The 22429-nt window shown below is 35.2% G+C and overlaps 1 protein-coding gene across 1 annotated transcript; it reads right to left on the minus strand.

The window, feature by feature from the left end:
- Positions 1-263: 263 nt before the first annotated feature.
- On the minus strand, positions 264-20584 carry LOC121429207. The gene is made up of 3 exons (XM_041626165.1): positions 20399-20584; positions 4493-4617; positions 264-943 (listed from the first exon to the last, which is right to left on the minus strand). The coding sequence occupies exons 1-3, from the start codon at positions 20454-20456 to the stop codon at positions 746-748; spliced, it is 381 nt and encodes a 126-aa protein (XP_041482099.1). The 5' UTR covers positions 20457-20584; the 3' UTR covers positions 264-745.
- Between the last annotated feature and the right edge of the window lie 1845 nt (positions 20585-22429).

A 22429-nucleotide genomic window follows, 5' to 3' on the forward strand; every position in this document is an offset into this window, starting at 1 on the left:
TATTAGATTCACTTGACTTAAGGAAGCTGTGACAAATAACGTGATATTGATAATGTTACTTCATTTGGCAATAGAGCGAAATAGCTTTCATTCTGATTCCCTATTCTTTATGAAACATGATCTGAATTTGAATCAGTACAGAGTATTTCGCTCTGTATACTACATGTACATTCTTCATTACAAATTGTTTTACACATGGGTGTTAATGATTACTAACAAATTATAAAAAAGGCTGAAGAATAATGGAGAGAAAAAAGTAAAATGAAAGAACTCTCATACTTTTGTAGAGGAAAGCTAAAATAAGCTGAAATTAATAATGAAAACAAATTGAACTCTCATCCCCTGATTATAATTAGTTAACTTGATTCTCCTCCTCTCTTTCCCTATTTTTGTTTTTTTATTACCATTTAGGCCTACAACATTATTGTTTGCTGTAACAGTGCAACTTTTTAGCTATGATATTTATTTTTATACCGAGATCAAGAGTCAGGGACCGATCCCACTCAAGACAATGTTCTAGTATACCATTCAGCAATTTTCATTGACCTTATTTGTAAAGTACAAAAATCTAGAAAAATTGATACCATTAGGGTAGGATCAGCACAACTTTTAAATTTCTAATGAAATAAACAGTCGGTCCTTTTTACTAGGTTTGGTTGAATGGTAAAGGTGTAGATCAATTGGTAATTTGCTAGTCAGATAATGGCAAACAAGCTTTAGTTGTTTGTTTTTGTATACCATAACCCTATATTTTCTGTATGCAAGAGAATGCAAATGTCATACCTTTATAAGCCTTGCGTAGGAGGGAGGGACTCCTTCTAACTTTGGGGGAGGCAGCTGATGGTAGACTATAGCTCCCACTCCATGGTTGGTAGAGATTCCATAGCTCCTTGTCTAGTCTTACTGTTGGACCAGGAGCTCTATGCTGGATCTCTACAGCGGACTGAAAGTAACAAAACAAAAACTAAAAATCTGTATAATAGAATATACTCATTGGATAAGGAAGGAATTATATGGGGGGGGGGGGCGAATTGGAGACTGGAGGTAAATTAAAAAGGTACTTCACATACTCAGACCGACTTGATCTCCAGATTACCTGTTGAATTACAAGAACTTGTTCTGGCTTCAAAATACCTCCTAATATTTTCTTCATTCATATCAACACAAGATTCCAAATCACTAGTTCAGCAGCCCACTCAGCCAGCAACAGTTTGCTTTTACACTGCAAAAATACCTGCGAGGGACATATCAATTTGTTGTGTACAAAAAACGCTCCTCTTATAAGGCATAGAAATGGAACGTTTAACGCACAGGCACTAATACGCGCCGCTGTCTTCGCATCGTGCAGGCAGTCTACGTGTATAGTGGCGGGCTGCTACATTGCGGTGCAGGGGTGTTCAACTTACATATCGTGAGTGCACTCAGCTGCGTGTTTTCACTTCTTCTCCTTTTCTTGTCATTTTTCCTCGCATTACTTGTTTCATAAATTTCCCTCTCACTTTCCTTGTTTTCTCACTCCCTTCAGTTTTGTAACTCTTCTTGATCACTTGCATTCATTTGCACACCCCCCGGTCAAAAATGGTACGGTCCTATCCAACATACACTCAAGTCGTCGCTGTATGAATAATGAAAACGTGCAAAATTCTTCACGCGCTGCGTTGGATAGCTATGCGTGTGTACTGTGTACACACAATGCCATCGGCTGAACCCGCCAAACTATAGTGACCAATTATTGCAAAAGCTTTTGCAAATGTGAAAAGTGACAGAGGTTTTTTTTATCCAATCAAAATCATTCTTAGGTATTCGCAATCTACAGCATTTTCTGCAAAATGTCTTTTTTTGATAGGGTCTATTGTGACGTATATATTTTTTTACAACAATGTGAAGTCGCACCAAACGTTTCGTTTCCCGCACTTGCCCATTGGCTCATGTACAAATGGATTTCCAAAATCATCAAGAAAGGTTCCAAAAACCTCAAAAGTGACAGAACTTAATTTGACTAAAATTAAATGAAAATCATATCATGTTCAAGGTGAGAATCTGCTCTATTCTGTTCTGTTTTGATAGATCACCTTGTTGACGCGTTTGGGAGATATCTTAGCAAATCCCTCAAAAACTGCGTATTTTCTATTATTCTCCATAGGGAAATAATTTAACACGCTACGCACTGCAAAAAAGGAGCGCAAACAAATTGATATGATTCATAATTTTTTGTTTGCATGACATTTGCTCAAACAACAATTGCTATGATGGAAAATCTGCATGTTGAGCCAAACACAAAATCAAACCTCTAAAACTGAATAAACCCTAATCATTACCTTTACATTATTCTGAACCAACAACTCTTATTACAATCCTAAATCTAACTCTATGCCCTCTGAGATTAAGGCTGGAGCAAATGTTGACGGAGCAAATGTTGTGTAAGAAACTAGTAAGCAGGTCTATCTGATCCAGGTAAATCAAACTAAATTTCTCAATCAAAGAATATCCTACATGGTATTCTAAAACTTTAAGTCAGTCTTAACTCTTCTACTGGTACATCCTTTTCATGCATGACACATCAACAGATAACAACAAAATTTAATCTCTATGGTCAACTCAGATCAGGCCACTGTATTTAGTACCCAAAACACAACTAATCTTCTATTATCAGACTTTTACAGGAATGCAGCGGTTTCTAAAATAGTCTCTTCACACTCAAAAAGCCCTAAAAAATTTGTTTAAGAAATGTCACATTTTTAATTAAATTTTTGTAACTTTCGTTCAATGTAAATAGAAGCAACATTCTTTGTTTAACAGATAAATCTGTTAAATTCTAATAATGAAATAAACATTTCACTCTTTCAATTCACAATTCACTTCTGAAACTTTCAAAAATTACCTCAAAACATTTCTGTTCAATTCTTCTTAATTTCTTTTATAATTTCCTAAAAAGCGCCTTGAGCACTCTACAGAGTGGATTTGGCGCGATATAAGTCTTAATTATTATTATTAATATAAAGCATATATGTGAATTTTGCTCTTTAATGATACACAATATGTCATTGCAGTAATAATTACATATAACATAGAAAAGTTCGATATATTTGGATGTTTGGACTCTGGAAGTCAAATTTCTATCATAACTTCATATCACATGGAATAAAGAGTGTAATCGGCTGCTTCTTCATAAATTTTCTGTTTACAAATATAATACTACCAATTACCATAGATGATTCTATAGTGATTAATTTGCTTAGTTTTGTAAGATCCTTAATTTTGTCTGATCGTTTGAATGAATTTTGGTAGTTTGAAGGGGGATATCTTACCTGGTTTTAGCATGGATCCCACATTGTAAGGTTTTGATTTATATTTTTCATGGCTAACCCTATGGCTCAGGTATATACCTGTTTTCAATATACATGGATCATGTCATTTAAGAATGAGCAATAACACACTGATGATTTTGAATTGATTTGAATTCCAGTCTTAGAGAAATAAATATTTTGCTAACATTCATGGATTGGATTGATAACAGAGGCTCAGACTACATAAATATCTTCTTCATTATCCATAACAATCCATTATTTCATTTTTTTCATTCTTATCTCTTTTGTTTTTATAGCACTTTTGCAAGATCACACAAAGTGCAAACAACCCATTTCTACTCTCAGTGTTGATTTCATCAATATTATAGCACCATCCACAGTTCCATGATGAAAAACATTACAGACATCATTATTTCTTGCAGGGTGATCGTGCGCTGGGGGGGGGGTAACAATTAATTTTGTTCTGAATTTTTTTTAAATATCAAATCAAAATAGCAAATGTAGCAAACATTGCTCAGATAATTTATTTACAGTGACTTGATAACTTAATGGGGTTGTACTTTTATAATGACTCAAAAACTGTATGAGTCCTACATGTACCTAAAAGATTGGAATACATTTAAAAATGTAGTAAACGATAATTCTTTCTTATTATAAAACACTGTAACAACAAATGTTCACTCCAATACAAGTGATTCATAGAAAGCATCAACATTTGTTTTCTGACAGGTTGTCACTTTCCTTAATTTTGATTGGCTGAGACATAGAAATCTGACTGTAACCAAGATAACTTCCAGATAATAATAATGATAATAATATGCAACATAGTGCTAATAAAAATGTTTAAGCACTGCATATATGAACAACCCGGCTTTAGCACAGCGACCCTGATTGGACCCTTGAGCTTTTAAGGAATTCCTTCCTATCAGGTAACTATTTACTACACCTGGGTGAAGAGTGGCAAATGTAGATAAGCACCTTGCCAAAGGATGGGGTGGGATTTGAACCCCGGACCTTGTGATTCAAAGTCCAGAGGCTTATCCACTGAGCCACAACACCTCTACAATGTATATTAACAACATGCAAATCCTCATGAGATGCTCCTCTTGTCTCAAGAGTGGAAAAAAATTGAAACTTCACTCAATTTTGACAATAATTTAAAGATCTTTTTGATATATACAAACCTGTTTGTCATTACAATGGTAGAGTCTCTTCTGTTTGTATTGTAAGACTATATATTGAATCTTCCATCTTATCAGATGTAAAGCATCAAAACAACCAGGCTTGGTAAACTCTAATCCATGCTCCTCTGTAAAGAAATAGAAGAGATTTGAATTTCAGAATGCCTTTAGTCATCTTCAAGTTCATCATAATAACATTAGGCCTACATTTTCTTGTAACACTGTTTCTACTTAACGTTTTGGGGAAATTAAAAATGCTCAACTTAGGCACTTTTATAGGACAGAGAGGAAGAAAAGAGTAGAGACAAAACTGCCATTAAAATGCACTTTAGATCATTTAAATTCAGGCCGTTTCATTTCAGTATATTATTCATGACTATAAATTAGTTCAACCAAGACATTGATATAACGGCCCCTGCATGTATGACCAAATTGCATTTTTTTTAATGTTCTTATTAAACTTTTTCAAATTACAAATATAATGATACAAGAGGAACGAATAAGCAACAATCATTTTCAACACAATAGGTGGTTTCAAACTGCCTCGATCACAAGAATCCCCGTTAAATTACGAGAACTTTTTTATAGGCTAAAAAATGCCCATTAATTATTCCTGCATTCACACCGCCCCGAAACATACCCTTCGGGATAAGTTCCTAAAGTTACGAGCATGCGCAGTATGGTCTGATAAGCAGGCAAGGCGCAAGATTCAAAATCACTAGCCCACCAGCCACCCACAGCTCCCGCGCCCAACGACACAATTTGCTTTCACATTGCCAAAATACCTGCGACCTTGGAAAAATCCCAGCGAAAGTTCTCGTAATTTCGCCAAGTACCTACTATTTAGCGGGTATTTTCTTTCGGGGAAATTACGCGTAGTTTGCTTTCACATTACCAAAATACCTGGTATTTTCTGATCGGGGTAAATTTCCCGATCAGAGAATACCTGGAACTGGCAAACTTCGAGGCGGTCTGAAACCACCCAATGATTGGAAGCTATGTGGTAAACATTCTTCTTGATTTGTATTGTTTACAATAATGATTAGGATGTGACAGGTTGATATTGTGGTATAGTGGTTTTTGTGGTTGTTATGCTCAATGGTTCCATGGTTTAGTGGTTAAGTAGTGAATATTAAACCTGTTAGATAGTATTAATAACATTATTCTGTCTTGTAATAAGACCACAAAATTTGTCATTTACATTAAGAGAGTATACCCTACTAAAAAAAAACACTTTGAAAATGGTGTCTTATTCTTATAACCTGTAAAGTAAGCAAGAAGATCAGCCTCATGAACACAAAATTGTAAAAGTGCAATAAATGCTCTCTGGACAGTTATTGACAGTTTTCTGCACATTCAAGACATATCTATTTTCACTCTTTACAGATTATTTGTATACCTTTTCTTTTCACCCCCCCCCCCCCCATTCTCGTTCCCACTCTCTCTCTCTTACAATATGTATGACTCACATCTTAACCTGACCTAACAATGAAAGAATTTCCCAACTACTTTTCAATCTTGCTTGTTTGAACCAAGGTCATAAAATTCCATAACACCTTCATAGTGCCGGATTTACATGTACTGTATGTACACAAGTCAACATGTAATTCAGGGCAAAAAAATCAAGAATTTGAGGGCAGAGAGTAATTATCAAATATCAGTCACTCAATGAGATACTGAAAGCTTATAAAACAGACATCAGTATTTAAAAAACAGCATTTCACTGAAAATAAATAATGACAACAATGCATAAAAATCGGTAAAGACTACCATGCGCGTTACAAATGTAAAATCACTGAATTATACAATCAAAACTTCAATATATCTTAAATAGTAAAAGAAAGTTCCTTATGTATAAATGCCTACAATATATATTCATCAATATATTACATGTACAGTATAGGCCCAATCTATTCAATATGCAGTGGTTCTTTCACTAAGGAATGCATAAAATGCCTACAATAATATCAATAGGCCTAATCTAGTCAAAAAGTGGTGATTTTATTTTAAATGCACATCAGTATAAAAACCAGAGGACTGACACTCAGACTGACAGCCTTATATTCTCTCTGAAAGGCTGATAAATCTGTTAAAGTGAATTAACATCATATCATGAGCCCTGTACATGTGAATGTACTTTTCCAAAATGATAAGGCCCTTCATAATATAGCTTTGTATGTTTGGTTTAACTTTTAACTTTGGTGCATGACTGCATTGCAATACTTGGGCTACTGACCTACCAATTCATTAAGCTGACATCAATATTCAAAGTACAGTACCCTAGAGAAGTTTATTTAATGTGATAGAAAGATATAAAGCTATAACAAACAGACAAATGTTCATGAGATTATCTGAAAATTTGTACATCCCCAAAATAAAAGTCTGTATTTTGTTTTCATTGTGGGAATGCTTTCAGATTCAGTGACTGTAAATAATACTCAAATCAACTCTTTAGCTCCAATGTGTACCAAACAGATTTCCTTTTCAATTTCAATGAATTCAGAAGCAGCAAACACATCATCCAATAAAGTGAGAACACATTTCAGCTTTCAACCAGGTGGTCCTATCTTACATTCAAAGTCATGTTCCTCTAAAGAAAATATTGTGACTTTTGTCTGAGTCACAACTCTGAAATTGAAATCCTGAGAACGTGATGAAACCAGTGAGAAAATGGGTTGAAGTATAGTGAATACAGATTCTTCTATACACAAACCATGGAGCTCCCTGCACAAACACCTTTATTCAAATAAACATCTAGGTCTACATTCAGAGCATTATGCTGACAATGTGGCTGAATTGTTTTATTCAAAATGCAAAAAATATGATTTCTTAAAATGTATCAAAAGGTTTCATACTCAGTATAATAATTGAATAAAAACCAGACTTCACTGTAGGAGCCTACAAATCTCCTATAACTCTTAGGAGATCATGTTAAAGTAAAAAGGAAGAGCAGAATAGGAACACAACCTGAAAATATTTCAATTTTTTTTCCCTTACTGACTTGTTCATGTTTATTTTCACTTTAATACAAAGATGAAGAAGTAATACCTTGGTCACATTTGCTCTACAGCAGCGAGTTGAAAACAGCTATTTTATTCAAACCACCTATACGTAGCTGATACAAAAAATGTTAAAACTGCTGTTTTTGACTCGCCATACAGCCGCTGTAGAGCAAATGTGACCGAAGTGTATTAAAATAAGTGTGGGAAAGTGAAAAACTTGTGTTTCTAGAAGTGCATTTATGCTCAACTTGCATTGCACAAGAATAAGGCTATGAAACTTTTGTATTTTTCTCTTTTCTGTATAAATGCTGATTCAAATTGTACAAAATCATGATTTTAAGAATCCAAATTTCTCCAAAAATCCAACTCCTGGTTAAGCAAAATACAGTGATGAGTGAAACAGCCAGTGGTGCAGGCAGGAATACAGAAAGGCAAATATCAAACACTTGATGTGATTCTGGAATCAAACAAGACAGGCATGCAAGCCTCTGTCAATGGAGCCAGAATATTATGTGTGCTGGAGTCTATGGAAAACATGTACATGTATTATTAGAGCAAAATTACTCTCCAACAGGGTTTGGCCTGATGTAGAGGCCCTGGTGGCCAATCTTATATCCTAACTCACGAGATCAGTCACCAAAGAGAGTTAGGCCTAGCTTGCTCAAATTGTGTTAACAAAAAATGCTTAGAATGTCCCATTTTTAAGTCTAAATTGCCATACAAATTTCAGCTTGTATATTTTGTTTTATAATTAAAAACATGCATAAAATGCTCAGTTTTCATAGGAATATCAAAACTTTGCACTCACTTGATTGCATCATTTATTAAGGAAGATATATCCGTGCCGTTATTATGTCTAAATCTGAAAGTGTCAGATCAGCTTGCCCCTCGCGCTCATAATACTAGCCTCGTTAGATCTTCATCGATCTTCCTTATTCTTTAGTCGGGACTACCCCCTCAAAAACTAACAAATATCAGCTTTTAGCAGACAATCAGGAAAAATGTGGATGAAAATATCCCCCTCCCCCCTTTATTGGTGAAAGCTAGATGTGACTCTCCAGTTGAGTTCTGGGTAAAGTCACTGTCTGGAAGTACAAAATATGAGACAAATCAAATGGATAAGTAACAAATGAAATGAGAGACAAAAGTATGACATAAGAGACAAATGGATAAATGAATAATGAGTCGTTCCTCAATGTTACCCCCCCCCTACGCCAGTAGGCGGTTTCAAACCGCCTCGATCACAAGAATCCCCGTTAAATTACGAGAACTTTTTAAGGCTAAAAAATACCCGTTAATTATTCCTGCATTCAGACCGCCCCGAAACACATCCTTCGGGATAAGTTCCCGAAGTTACGAGCATGCGCAGTGTGGTCTGATAAGCAGGCAAGGCGGGAGATTCAAAATCACGAGCCCAGCAGCCACCCACGCCGCCGCGCCCAACGACACGCTGGGCTAAAAGTTCCCGTAATTTGCTTTCACATCGCCAAAATACCTGCGACCTTGGAAAAATCCCCACGAAAGTTCTCGTAATTTCGCCAAGTACCTACTATTTAGCGGGTATTTTCTTGCGGGGAGATTACGCGTAGTTTGCTTTCACATTACCAAAATACCTGGTATTTTCTGATCGGGGTAAATTTCCCGATCAGAGAATACCTGGAACTGGCGAACTTCGAGGCGGTCTGAAACCACCTAATGTCAACAACTTTGACTTCAGTTTTAACTCCCAATTCCACTGGTCTTTTTTTCCTGAAATCACTCCAGCTCACCAGCAGGTCTCTAATGAGATGGTGAGAGGCTTATGGAGAGTACAAGGTCATGTCATAACAACTATCATGTGACCTCACTAAACTATCATGTGACCTTGCTAAAAGATCAAGAGCAGACAGTCCAAGCTGAAGAACTCAGTAGATTGCTTTAGTTGTTTTTTTTGTAGGGATTATCAGCAAATTAGAAATGAACTTGACATGGAACATTGATCATCCACACAATTGCTGCTATTATGCGGATAATAGCAGCATCAGAGTAATGCGGATAACTCTTGTCCTCCTCCAATTTTACGACCAAATTATGCTGCTATTAGCCGCATAATTGGGTTTATGAAAGGGGTATAAACTAATATTACATGTACTGAGGAATGTACCCTCTGAATTTATGTTCAGGTTTATACTTTACAGCACCAAAATGGAACTTTCTTGCAATCAAAGAGTTAAAAGGTGTAGTTCACCCGAAAGTAGCATTAAATGTAATAAAACAAATAAAATCCATACAAAATTTTAAAGTTAATAGAATTTCATTTTTTTTTTATTTGTGTCACCATATCAAGTAGCTTCTCAACACCCTGTAGTAGAAAAAAAAGAAAATTGTATTTATTGTACCTTTATTTATTTCATATCATTTATTTTCAGTTTTAATAAATCAGGTTGGCGTCATCAGTTAACAAACTGCCATCATTGTGGGCCCTGAGATAATTAATATGTACAATATTTAGAAAGAATTAATTCATAAATCAACATGGCATACACTAAAACAAGAGCATAAAAGAAACATTAGAATATAATCCAATAAAAGATTTCAAGAAAGGTATCTTCAATGTTAGGACAAAGGAATAAAATGCCTTTAGTATATCAACAAACAAATCATTTCACACACACTCCTGAAAGAAATGAAATTTTAGTCATCATTGCTGACATAACATATAGGGCAAATGCTTGTAAAGGCAATTAAAAATAAGAAAAAATGAAATTCTAATAACTCTCTTAGTCTTTGATGGCTTTCCTAAAACCTTCACAATTACTGAATTACTGTGAACAGTCTTGTTGAAACTGCCAAGCAACACAGAAATATATATCTTCTTGTCTTTTATTTGACTCTTATAAAACTTCAAATTTGACAATATGAAGAAGAATAATAGATAGTTCCTTTTTTCTCTATTTTTACTATTTAGGAGACCAAATTATTGTTTTAGCTATTTTCAGAGAAAATTCCCTGGTGACTTATTGCTGGCTTGGGATGGCTGGTCACAAATTGACCTTGGCTTAAATCTCCCTTCAATTATTAGTGGTCATATGAGCACCAGATGTTATTGGTCAAATATTTGTTGAATCTGTCAAAATTGTTTCATTTGTCTTGTCAACACAGTAGGTGGTGATGAAAATTACATTAAAAGACCAAAGGTGGATTAACAATTCAATTATTCAGCAAGCTTTTTATCATCTTATGAAATAAGATCAATTATCAAACATAATGCAAGGTAACATCTACCAATCAAATGTCTTTACTGGGTAATCAACACCTTTAATATTGAAGCAACAAGTTAAAAAGTATGTACATCCAAAATAACATCCATCCAATGATCAAATATTATTTAGGAGCCCTAGTGGACATTTTTTCTCTTAATTTATAATTTTGCTTTCAGAATATAATGCATGCTTCTGCCATAAATTCAATATACATCTCACATCACGTGGAATATCATCCAAAACAATTATATAATGTATTCCATAATTGTTTACTAATTTTATTTTTTCCAGGTGACCCAACGTAACAAGCACACTGCTTTCATGGGCATTCAATTTTCCTCTCTCTCTCTCTAATATTTTGATGATAGATATCATCTGTACAATGTCTTATTATGATTTGAATCATCATTTGGGCAGTGTCGTGAATATATCTTGATTTTGTATATTTTCAATGGAAAATTAATGAATTCAATACACCAGCACTCCTCAATCAGACAATATGCCCTAAAGTGACACAACCGTAACCCCATAATTGTCATCCCACACAAAAATTTTAATAAGGTTTCGTGTTTCCTCATTCTGCTGTTAAAATAACTCTTGGAGTTGGTGCCTATGGCTACTGAAAGTCCTGCTGTTGGGAGGTCAAGGGTGAAATTCCAATATGAAGTACAGTTTTTATTTAGGAAAGTTTCCATTATATCACATGATGCAGGCTATATAAGACCCTGTTCTCATGATCATCTACATCCTTATAACTAGTTTTGTGAAAACCAGTTTAATGTGCAATGAGGACACTTCAAGCGGTTTTACCTTGCGATATGGGTTTCAAGAATAGAGTGTTCCCAAAGCAACAAGACAAATAGACCAGATGAGGTTCTGGAAACCAGCTCAGGAGATGGTGATGAGGACAAACAAACTGGTTACAAGTTCTACTAAAGTGCTTTTCACACTGTACTTTTTGTCCTAAATTGGTGGGGCTAAAGGGGGGTCTTAGCCCCACCAATTTCCCGGTGTTAAGCTTAGCCCACTTCGTTTTCACACTACGTTTTAGCAAAGTGGGCTAGCACGGTAAATAGTACGGTACTATCTGGCCCTGCAAAAAAGCAGGGTTAGTCGGCTTATTGTGGTGCTAGCACCACAATTGCGGTGCTAAGAGATGCAGTGTGAAAACGAAACAGGGCTAAGGAAAGTGGGGCTAAGCATTAACCAATCAAAGAAGTAGAATTGCACGTTAATCACACTCTGTATGGTAAAATCATCATGAGCTGAGGGATAGTCCGGGGTTAAGGCATTAACCACAGTTGAGCAGATAGTATGGGGTTAAGAAAGACAGTGTGAATCGAAAAAAAGATAGTATGGGGTTAAGAAAGACAGTGTGAATCGAAAAAAATTGTATGGGGTTAAGGATAGTCCGGGGTTAAGGATAGTATGGGGTTAAGGAAATGCAATGTGAAAAGTAAGATCAGTTTTAGTGGTGAATAAAGTAGTGTCCTCAGTGAAAAAAAAGGGAGACAGGATCTCCCTGGAAGTTTGATGTTTTATTAGAAGATCACTTGATGAAATCAGTTTTGTTTTTATGTTGTGATATTATGACTGTTTGTTGGTTTGTTATATGAAAAATTAAAGAAATGACTGTGAAACCCCTTAACAGTTTAATTAGTTTAGTTTACTCCAACGATGTTGTAGGACAAAGCCTGTTCATCGATCAAAGTAGAAATGTCTATTGCTGCTCTCCTTCAGACAAAATTAGATGCGCTACTTATGTTGGCATGGAGGGGTGGCAGGGGTATCGTAGACAGTGAAAAATCCCATGGAAACACACAAGAAATAAAAATTACTCAAAGTCATAGGCAATCTTCTCCCAATGCTTATCCAGTCTATTCTTAAAAGCAATCACTGAACAAGCAGGCTATAACTGAATGCAGAGGCCATGGAACGGTTTTGAAAGTTGGGGGGGGGCTGAACATGCAAAATTCACAAGTAGATGGTCATTATTTCTTTTTTTTACACAATTTTTGGGAAAAAAGTGGGGGGGGGGCAGACTTAAGCTCCCCCCAAACCCCATTTCCTGGCCCCTGCAATGATTTCTACAGCATTAAAAAAAAATACTAAGGAATAGCCTTTGTACAGGTATGAGGAGCAATGCATACTTTTTCTCACACGATCTCTGTTTCGAAAGCAAACAAAGTCAAGGATGTGGAATTTTCTTTCAGTTCAACACTCCTAACAAACACACATGGAGTTTGATCTTGGCCTACAATAACATGATCCCACATCGGATGTCAACATGGAACCTAGCTTGCAGCTTCTTCACATAAATGTGATTACAGGGCCCTGTTACATAAAAGTAACTTTGCCATCCATTAATGGTATCTTTCATGGAATCCTTCATTTTGATTGGCTAATGATTTCATCATGGATGGCAAAGTTATCTAGAAACTTTTATGCAACAGGGCCCATAAACATTAAACCCTTATGCTTCCTTTGCATAGGCAAAATAAGGGTTTTCATACACACACACACACACACTCTGCAAGATAGGCCAGGGCCCTGTCTTACAAAGAGTTGCAATTGATCTGATCATCCACAATTCTGGAAAGCCAGCAACGTCAACACATAAAAAAACATGTTGTTCATAATGTTTTCTAGATCTGACGTATATCAAACATCCATCATTTTCTTCATTAATATGCTCCTCTTTGTTCAAAGAGGGATATTGTACAAATTTCCTTCTTTAAGGTTGATTGGATCAATCACAAACCTGATCCAGACTATTTTAAAAGGGTGTGTGATTTTGTCCAAAAAAATGACAAGAAAAAAAAGGGTTTATCACTCCCAAATGAAAGCCTATTTGTACTTGGTAGATCCAGACAAAATGACAAGCATAAAATGTCCATTACTCCTAAAATTGACTTCTAGCTTTTCCGCAGATTGAAATTTTAAGGGGCGTGCCATCACCTTCCACCCCTCCCGCCTGGATCCGCGCCTAGGAGTGTTTCATAAAGCTGGTCATGAATTCATGAATGACCTTACGCATGACTCAGTTTTAATATATCATATGGCACAAGAAAGGTCACCAGTCGTGTATAGAGTCTTGTAAATTATGCAAAGCTTAATGAAACACCCAACAATTTCTTTATTAATGCTTGGTCTTGGATGCTCTATTTGATTAAATAGGAAAATCCATCCCAACAGAAAGCTGATTTAAAAGAAAGAGAATAGTCAAACGAGCATAATGCTGAAATTTCATTAAACCCGGATGTAATTAGAAAGTTATGACATATTTTTCACAAAACAGTGATATGAACAACACTGAGATACACGAGAGTCAATGAGGTCACTCACTATTTCTTCTTCAGTTTGTTGTGAACAGCTGGGCCGTGGAAGTGGGCACCCCCCCCCCAACTTTTTTCCAAATCCATGTACAAAAAACAGTAAAAAATGACCTTATGATTTTTCGCATGGTCAGTCCCCCACTTTGAAAACCGTTCCGCAGCCCTGGTGAATTATACAATAATACATTTTTGTATAGATTTCATGAACCCTGAACATGGGATCACAATAGGGAACAACAATGGCAATGCCACATTATTTTTTCAGGAGGAATTATAATGAGGATATCTTTCATATTTATTATAAGATACAAAAGAAATTGATTCCCTCATAGTATACAAATTCACCACTACCAGGATGCACCTACATTATTGTATTCATGTTTGTCAGATTTCAAAAACAAAACTTAAAAATATGATTAAAATAATCTTTTTGTTAGGTGGACTTCACCTTTAAAAATTGACAAAGGGGTGGGGGAAAGTTGCAGTCTACAAATAGGCCTACATGGCCCTCGTGCATAAAAACTAGTAAAATACTTCTTCGCTATCCAATTGTAACTTTTTGGAAATCCTTGATTCTGATTGGCTGATTAGCAATGTTGCCGTGGTAGTTACCATTAGATGACAAAGTTACTGTAATTTTAACTCTTATGCAATAGGTTCTAGGTGTACAAAGGGGTCTGGTTCCCAAGGTTATACAAAGTTGGATTTAGCAATTTCCTGCAATAGTATGTACAAGAATTACATGTAGGGCCTATGTCATTCCATTCATCAGAAACTGACAACTGTCTCCCTTTGCTATCCAAATAGGAATGTCAAGAACTGTCATTTTTCTCATAATTTGGGAGATGGTGAAATCAGTATTATTCACGAGGGAAATCTAAGCTTTCTGATTTTTTTACAACACAAGAGAAGGGGCTATAAAAGCAACAGGTGTCAGCTTAAGTTCAGTGTAAAGTTTGTATTGTCAAACAAGAAAGGTTGGTGATATGCAATTGTTATTGAAAAGGCTCAGATATATAGAAATTGATCCAGGCAAAATTCCTGAATGCATTCAAAGTCGTGTTTTCTTTTCTCAGAGGTGGTAGGGTAAAATTTTCAAGGACTATGCTGTTCCTTCTTGTGCATGCTGTAATCAAAGGAAGTGCATAAAAATCATATGCAGTGACTACACTTGATGGTTTGGGGAAGAAACAATTATAATTCTAACCTTATTATAAATTATATGACATTTAAAACAGCAGCCCTAGCTAAGCATATACATGTAAGCCTACAAACAGAAAGTTACAACGTAAAAATACTACTACATGAGAACAAAGACGCACTTGACACTAGTACATGCTATTTCTGCATGTAATAAGTTTAGCCTTTAGCATATATCACGCTTGATAAGCTTGTTTGGTTTTTTATTTTAATTAAAATGTTTTTTGTTGGAACAGACTTCCCCTACATGAAACAGTACAAATGAAATTGAAACTGTAAAAGCCATAATAATTTTTTTTTCTAGGTTAAGCCCATGTTATATAAACCATTCTTACAACCTTTTTTAAGTAAACCACACAAAGAACCCTTAAGTATAGAGAGTACAATAAACATCCCCCATCCATTTAAAGCTTGAACAGTGAATACAGGGAGTTAAAACCCTCTATTCAGTCAAAGGAAAACAGTTTACACTGAAAGAAAGTGTATACTTTATTTTGGATTTCAGCAAGACAATCAGATTCAATCATGCAATCAGGTGAAAATTCCATCCTTTTTTCTCTTCTACATGTATATTTAGACCTTCATGGTGCATTCAGACCTATATTAGCTGAGAACATAAAAAGGAAATTAACCCTGATTTATGTACACAATCACAAAATACTAATAGGCATTTTTGCCAATGTGAAAGCAAATTACTTGTATTCTAGAAAGAAAATAAATACCTGCTAAGATGCTAGGATGTTGACAGATGGAATAGCATTAGACCAAATGAAAGTATACCATGAGGTGAGTGGACAGGCTTACCATACTGAGCTAGCGATTGCCTGCCCTCATTTTCTACTCAGACCAATATGATGCATGCTCATGACTTTGATAACTTATCCCGAAAGGGTGTGGTTCAGGTAAATATGAATGTGGAAATTTTTTTTTTTTGAGGCCTGGTTAAAGTTCTCATTTATTCAGGGGTATTCTGGTGATCCACTTACTGACTTACATGTAGTGTGAATTAACATCAGAACACATGAAATAATCCTATTCACACTCAGGCTGACACCAGCACATCACATCGCACCTGATATTAGTTGACCAAACACATAAAATACATAAACATACATTTTACAAAATTAAATTTTGGACAAGTATAACATCATCATTGGCTTGCGCCAACAATTTGCAATAAGAAATAGGTCTATAGATAGAATCCCTTCCTCAATTTCATGAAGAAAAGTTTGTTGTAAAAATAGCAGAAATAATAATAAAATACATTGGTGAAGGTTTGAGGAAATCCCTTGAAGATTAAGAAAGTTCTTAGAATTTCAAGTTATGGATTTGTGACGTCACAAACGAGCAGCTGCCCATAGATGTATGTTACATAAAATGCATGCATTTCATTTTTCAATGTTCTATGACTTATTTTTCTTTTCTTTTCATGATCGGATGTGAAATGGTTTGTCTATTGATGTACAAAAGGTACAGTAAAACCATTATCAATTTTCTGAGAAAATGACATTTCTTTGATTTTTTACCATTTGCTATGTAGAAATACTGCTTGCATATGACATCACAAAGCAGATAATTAACATGTAAATTCTAATAACTTTTAAATTCTTTAAATGGATTTTCCTCAAACCTTCAGCAATATTTTTTGTTTTTTATGCTATTTTTACAATAAACTTGTCAGGGCGAACTTCCCAGTCAGTCTGCAGCCCGTCTGAAAGTGCTGTATTTTATTCAGCAGTATGCATAGCCATCAGTGGTTATGCACATGTAATGAGCTGTGAAGACGATCATTCCGATTGGCATTTTTTGCTCTTAGAGTTGTCCATTTCTTATAAAATTGGTCTCATTTTATAGATAAAAGTTTGAAATTCCTGAAAAGTCAAATAAAATGCACATTTAACATATTTTGGTGACCAATATTCAGCTTAGAAAAAATTATTTTTCTCAAGAAAAATATGTGAACAAACAGAGCATATTTTCACATAGAAATCACACTTGCGTCATTGGAACTGCAGTAGTATTGCCGAAGTGTTCTGATTGGTCAACAGTGGTGCACAGTGCTCAAACGAGCCTTGGAAAAGTTCTACAACAAGTGGAGCGTCTCTGGCAGTGTCGACTGCATTAGCAATACCAGTACTGACTTTGAAAATGACTACAGAATAATCATTCACAAAAAACACCATTCATACAATGATAAAATACTATGTTCAAGTTCATTGACCCTATAAAGGCCTAATGACATTTGACCTTGACCATGTGACCCAAGACTTGTGCAAGATGATCAGTGATACTTGATTACCCTTATGTCCACATTTCATGAACTACATCCATAAACTTTCAAAGTTATAATGGCAATTCAACAAATACCCCCAACAAGGCCAAAGTTCATTGCCCTTGGTCACGTGACCTGACGTGAACTCACAAAGGATGTTCAGTGATACTTCATTACTCTTATGTACAAGTTTCATGAATTAGGCCCATATACTTTTAAGTTATAATGACATCTCAAAAGCTTAAACTTTGGTTAAGATTTGATGAGGCCGTCGCCACCATCATCGGAAAAGCTGCACCTATAGTCTTGCTCTGCAATGCAGGTGAGACAAAAAGGGAGCTCTGGAAAGTTCCCATTCATTGCAATACCATGGAGCTAAGCTCTATGGCAATACTAAAGCTTATTATATGTTGCAAAGTTATGAGAAGTAGCCCCGAAAATAATTAAACAATTCCCTGCTCTAATTACCTTTTTATTTTCCAATATTTGTACATGTAGGCCTGCCTATCAATTTCATTATTTTGTGTTACTTAGATGTTTATTAATTCAATAATAAAAAAAGCTCAATATGAGACTGATTTCAATGTGATTTATTTTAAGTGCATCAATCAATTATTGATTGTTTATTGGCCCGTATCTCATGTTATCGTATTACCATGTAGATCATTTACAACAGGTTATGAGAAACCTTAAAATTTCACAAGTTTGTTGTTTTTGTTTCAATTTAAATTCAATCTTTTAAACGTTATATAATTTGACTAAATTCAACTCTGTTTATCTGTTTATTCAATTCTTATCAATTCCAGACTACAGTATCCCCCTTTAAGGGTCTTTTCCAGGCGATCTAAGTATTCAGGGTTACATACAATCAAACTGCACAAGGGAAAATGAAGAAGAAAGGGAAATGAGAGCAAACAGAATAGCTCTCCAATCAACAGTATAAGTTTACCAAGCAGCTTCCATTATTCCCTTTTCCTTATAAACTCATGAAGCATAAACATTATACTCAAGAAGGTCAATCTATTGGTGGAGCAGTTTAGACTTTCTTTTGTCAGAGAAATACATGTACATGGATCAGTCATCGTGTATATGCAGGGTCCATACCTTTAATTAGAGGCGTATCGGTAGCATACAGAGTGTAAACTCCTGCTTCTCAGCTTGAAATTGCACTTGACAACTTTCAATGAAAAAACAAGATCTGATTTGTTTGAAATCTTGATTTGATACCATTTTAGGATTAAAAGTTAAGACATTTTGTGAAAATAATTATAAGTCTGTGCATTTTTGCCCCATTATGGAAATTAAATCAAAATAAAAACAGAGACAATAATTCACTTTAGAGAGTGAGAGACTGTGAAAAAATCAATGGAATGTAATTTCCAAGCATTTGGACCCAAACTAAATACAGTGGTCAGGCACACTGTACACACAATGCTGGCATCAGATTTATTTGTTCTTTTTTTCCCTAATATTAAGAATGGCTCATGCAAACAAAAACAAAGAAGGGATACAAATGAAAGATGAATTAAGAAAATGAAATAAAATAAGCCTACCAAGTTACCATTTATAAGAAAAGCTGTACTGTAGTTAAGCTTTTTGACCCGAATGAAAGCTAGCATAGGCCTACACCATTTTCAGCAATTATATAACTTTATACAAGTTTGGATTTTAAGCATTAAGGATCCCAGTACACATACATGTACCTACTAATGATAGAAAAGTGTCAGTTTGTTTGAGTTTGGAGAAAGTGATCATATAAGCCTAGGTATGCACAACATTTTGTTCTTTTTATATCAACAATAGCCTAAATGAAGGAATTGTTAACACATATTTTCCTGTATAAATCACATCGAGCAACAATTGAATAGAACAGCTTTTTGAAATTTAAAGTAAACAAGCTTTTTAGAACAAGCAGATTCAAACAATTGTCCTACATGTGTATGTTCTTTCTAAATTTCAGTATGAAATATGAAATCCATGCACAAAAATAATGCAAATGTCTTAATTAAAGTCTGTGTAGGCCTCAACCAAATACTGACAATTAAACCATCTCAGAGTCAGAGTGAGTAATGCATACATGATTACATGGATAAATGAACAGAAGAATAACAAAATAAAGGAATATGAGTGAAGAGGCCTATATGAAAGACGATGAATTGAATAAAATTGGATTAAAATTGGATTAATCATGAATGAAGGAATGAATGAATTGAATGGATGGATGGAGGGATGGATGAATGAAAGAGCAAATGAATCAACGAGCGAGTGAATAACCAAAAGGAGTGAATGAACAAATTAATCATACTAGGATTAGAATGAATGATGTGGAACTCAATTTGACAAATTCAAATTTCTCACCAAATTTCACTGTAAATGATATTCTGTCTCCACTCGCCAATGAATTTATATTATAGAGAGACTTCTTCACTGCTGGATCCAGGACTTTGATATAGAGTGGCCACAAAACACAATTCCCTTACTATGGAGCAATTAATGTTCTTCAATGGGTATTTCCCAAAAGGGGGCTTTCTCTTTCTCTTAGCAGATCCCTCCACTATATGGAGATTCCTTGGATCTACTACTGCTTCTTAAAGGGCAATAAAACTGTAGATTAAGGGACAGGAATTTGGATTGCATTCACCATGATGTAATTGATTATATTGCAAATGAGATACTAATACAGGTATTATTAAATGAAACTATGCACGATTTATCCACCACCAGCCCATCTGAGCCGCCGGTATGAACACCAGTCCACTACCGGCAGTCAGTGTGCCACCATCTTCTCGGACCGTCTTCCCTTCTTGTTAGATTTACATTCAGAAGTACACAGAAGTTAAAAATGATTGATAACTCACCAAATACTTCAAGCCATCCTTCCACCCTGGCTGGTGGTGGGCTACACGACATGGACATATTGAACAAATCCAATTAAAGTAGGAATATTCCAACAAGTGTCTTGACAAAATGAAACCTTTCAGCATAGTAGTCAACGTCCCACTCATTCTGAATGAACTGCAGAGTGAAACGTAAACACTTCCGAACTTGTGTGAAAGGAGGACTCGACTCGACTGTGCATCGGACCGGAACGGGCCGTGTGTGTTGATTGTCCAAACTTGTTTGATTGGTCCGCCAATTAGAAAGAGCTTCAATCTCTACATCTTACAACTTATGTCTTGTAAGGTCTCGAACTCGGACAAGCTATATAATCCCCTATAATCAAAGTCATAATTCTTTGTAACCGTATCTGCATCGATGGTTTTACCTGTTTCTTTCATCACGATCTATCTTTCCTACCAGGCGGCACCAGGATTTTTAAAGAGGGGCAAAAAACGGGGGGGGGGGCAATGGCAGACAAAATATTTTTCCTGTTTCACATAATAGAACCCGCAGCGCTAGTTACAACTGTTAATCTAGACCAAGCTGCCTCTACTGACTTGAAAAGGGACCTATCAAAGGTCAAGTCCACGCCAGAAAAATGTTGATTTGATTAAATATAGAAAATCAAACAAGCATAACACTGAAAATTTCATCCATTGATTCGGATGTAAAATAAGAAAGGTATTTTAAGGTTTCGCTTATTTTTCACAGAACAGTTAATATATGCACAACTCAGTAACGTGCAAATGACAGAGTCGATGATGTCCATCACTCACTAGGCCCTACGTTTAAATTATACAATATTTCAATTTTTACAGATTAACATGAAGGACCAACTTAACTGGATCATATAAAACAGTGGAAATACCACATGTTCAGGGAGGAATAAAACTTTGTTTTTGATTTGATTTATTGTTTCACATTCCACAAAAACATACATCTTGAACACAATTATGAATACATGATGACAAAAAATACATAGTTGTAGTATATAACAAGAAAATACAATTACGTGAAATATGAGGAACCTATTAAAAAGCAAAGCTTGTAAACATATAGGTTCCCAGAAGAAAATGATAAAGGATTAAAAACTCCTAACGCAATGAAGCGACATTAATAAAATGAAAATACTCAATACATTATAAAGAGATCTACAAGATAGTCACTCGAGCAAGGCGCTTAACCGCTAGCATACGATTGTAAAAGAAATGTTTTCAGCCTACATTTAAAAGAATATAGAGAGGGCGCCTGAATTATATGGGTGTCTAAATTATTCCAAAAGGAAGGCCCTGTAAAAGCAAATGATTTAAGGGCAAGAACAGTGCGCACTGGGGAAATGTGGAAATTGTGTACTTGTCGAGTTGGGTAATAATGGATTTCTTGATTTTGAACAAGCAAATCAGAAAATACACTTGGTAATTCCTGTTTATTTAGTTGATACATAAATATACCAACAAAATAATAATATAAATCGGTTACTTTCAATAACTTGTTTGAATAATATAGCGGATTAGTATGAGCCAGAAAGTCAGAAGAAGAAATTATCCTCACGGCTCTTTTTTGAATTTTAAGTATGGATTCAAGTTTTGTCTTAGAGGCATTTCCCCAGGCTAAAATTCCATTATTCAGATATGGTAACAATAAAGTGGAATACAATAGTTTCAAAATGTGATGCGGAAAATGAGGCTTAAGTTTATTTATGACTCCAACATTTCTTGAGAGCAATTTACGAAGGTGATCAATGTGAACTTTCCATGATAATTTACAATCAATAAAGATACCAAGAAATTTTGCTGATTCAATTTGTTCTAAAACATTACCATTCATATAAACAAGACCTGGCAATGTGTGTAATGAGTTGCTAAAAACCATATAATGTGTCTTTTTAAAATTTAGGGATAACTTATTAGCTTGTATCCAATCACACACAGAGCATAATTCAACATTTAGTCTTTCAAGAAGGATTTGAGGATTGCTGTGTGTAAAAAATAAGCTCGTGTCATCTGCGA

This window comes from Lytechinus variegatus, chromosome 15 (genome assembly GCF_018143015.1).
Source record: "Lytechinus variegatus isolate NC3 chromosome 15, Lvar_3.0, whole genome shotgun sequence".
Lineage (NCBI taxonomy): Eukaryota > Metazoa > Echinodermata > Echinoidea > Temnopleuroida > Toxopneustidae > Lytechinus > Lytechinus variegatus.

Bases quoted from the DNA above. Each gene is read 5' to 3' on its own strand.
- LOC121429207 (XM_041626165.1), bottom strand. From the start codon at position 20,456: ATGTCCATGTCGTGTAGCCCACCACCAGCCAGGGTGGAAGGATGGCTT. The intron at 4,618-20,398 runs GTGAGTTATCAA...ATTTCTTTACAG, and splicing joins AGGATGGCTTGAAGTATTTG to AGGAGCATGGATTAGAGTTT. The intron at 944-4,492 runs GTTTGTATATAT...TGTTACTTTCAG, and splicing joins ACCATTGTAATGACAAACAG to TCCGCTGTAGAGATCCAGCA.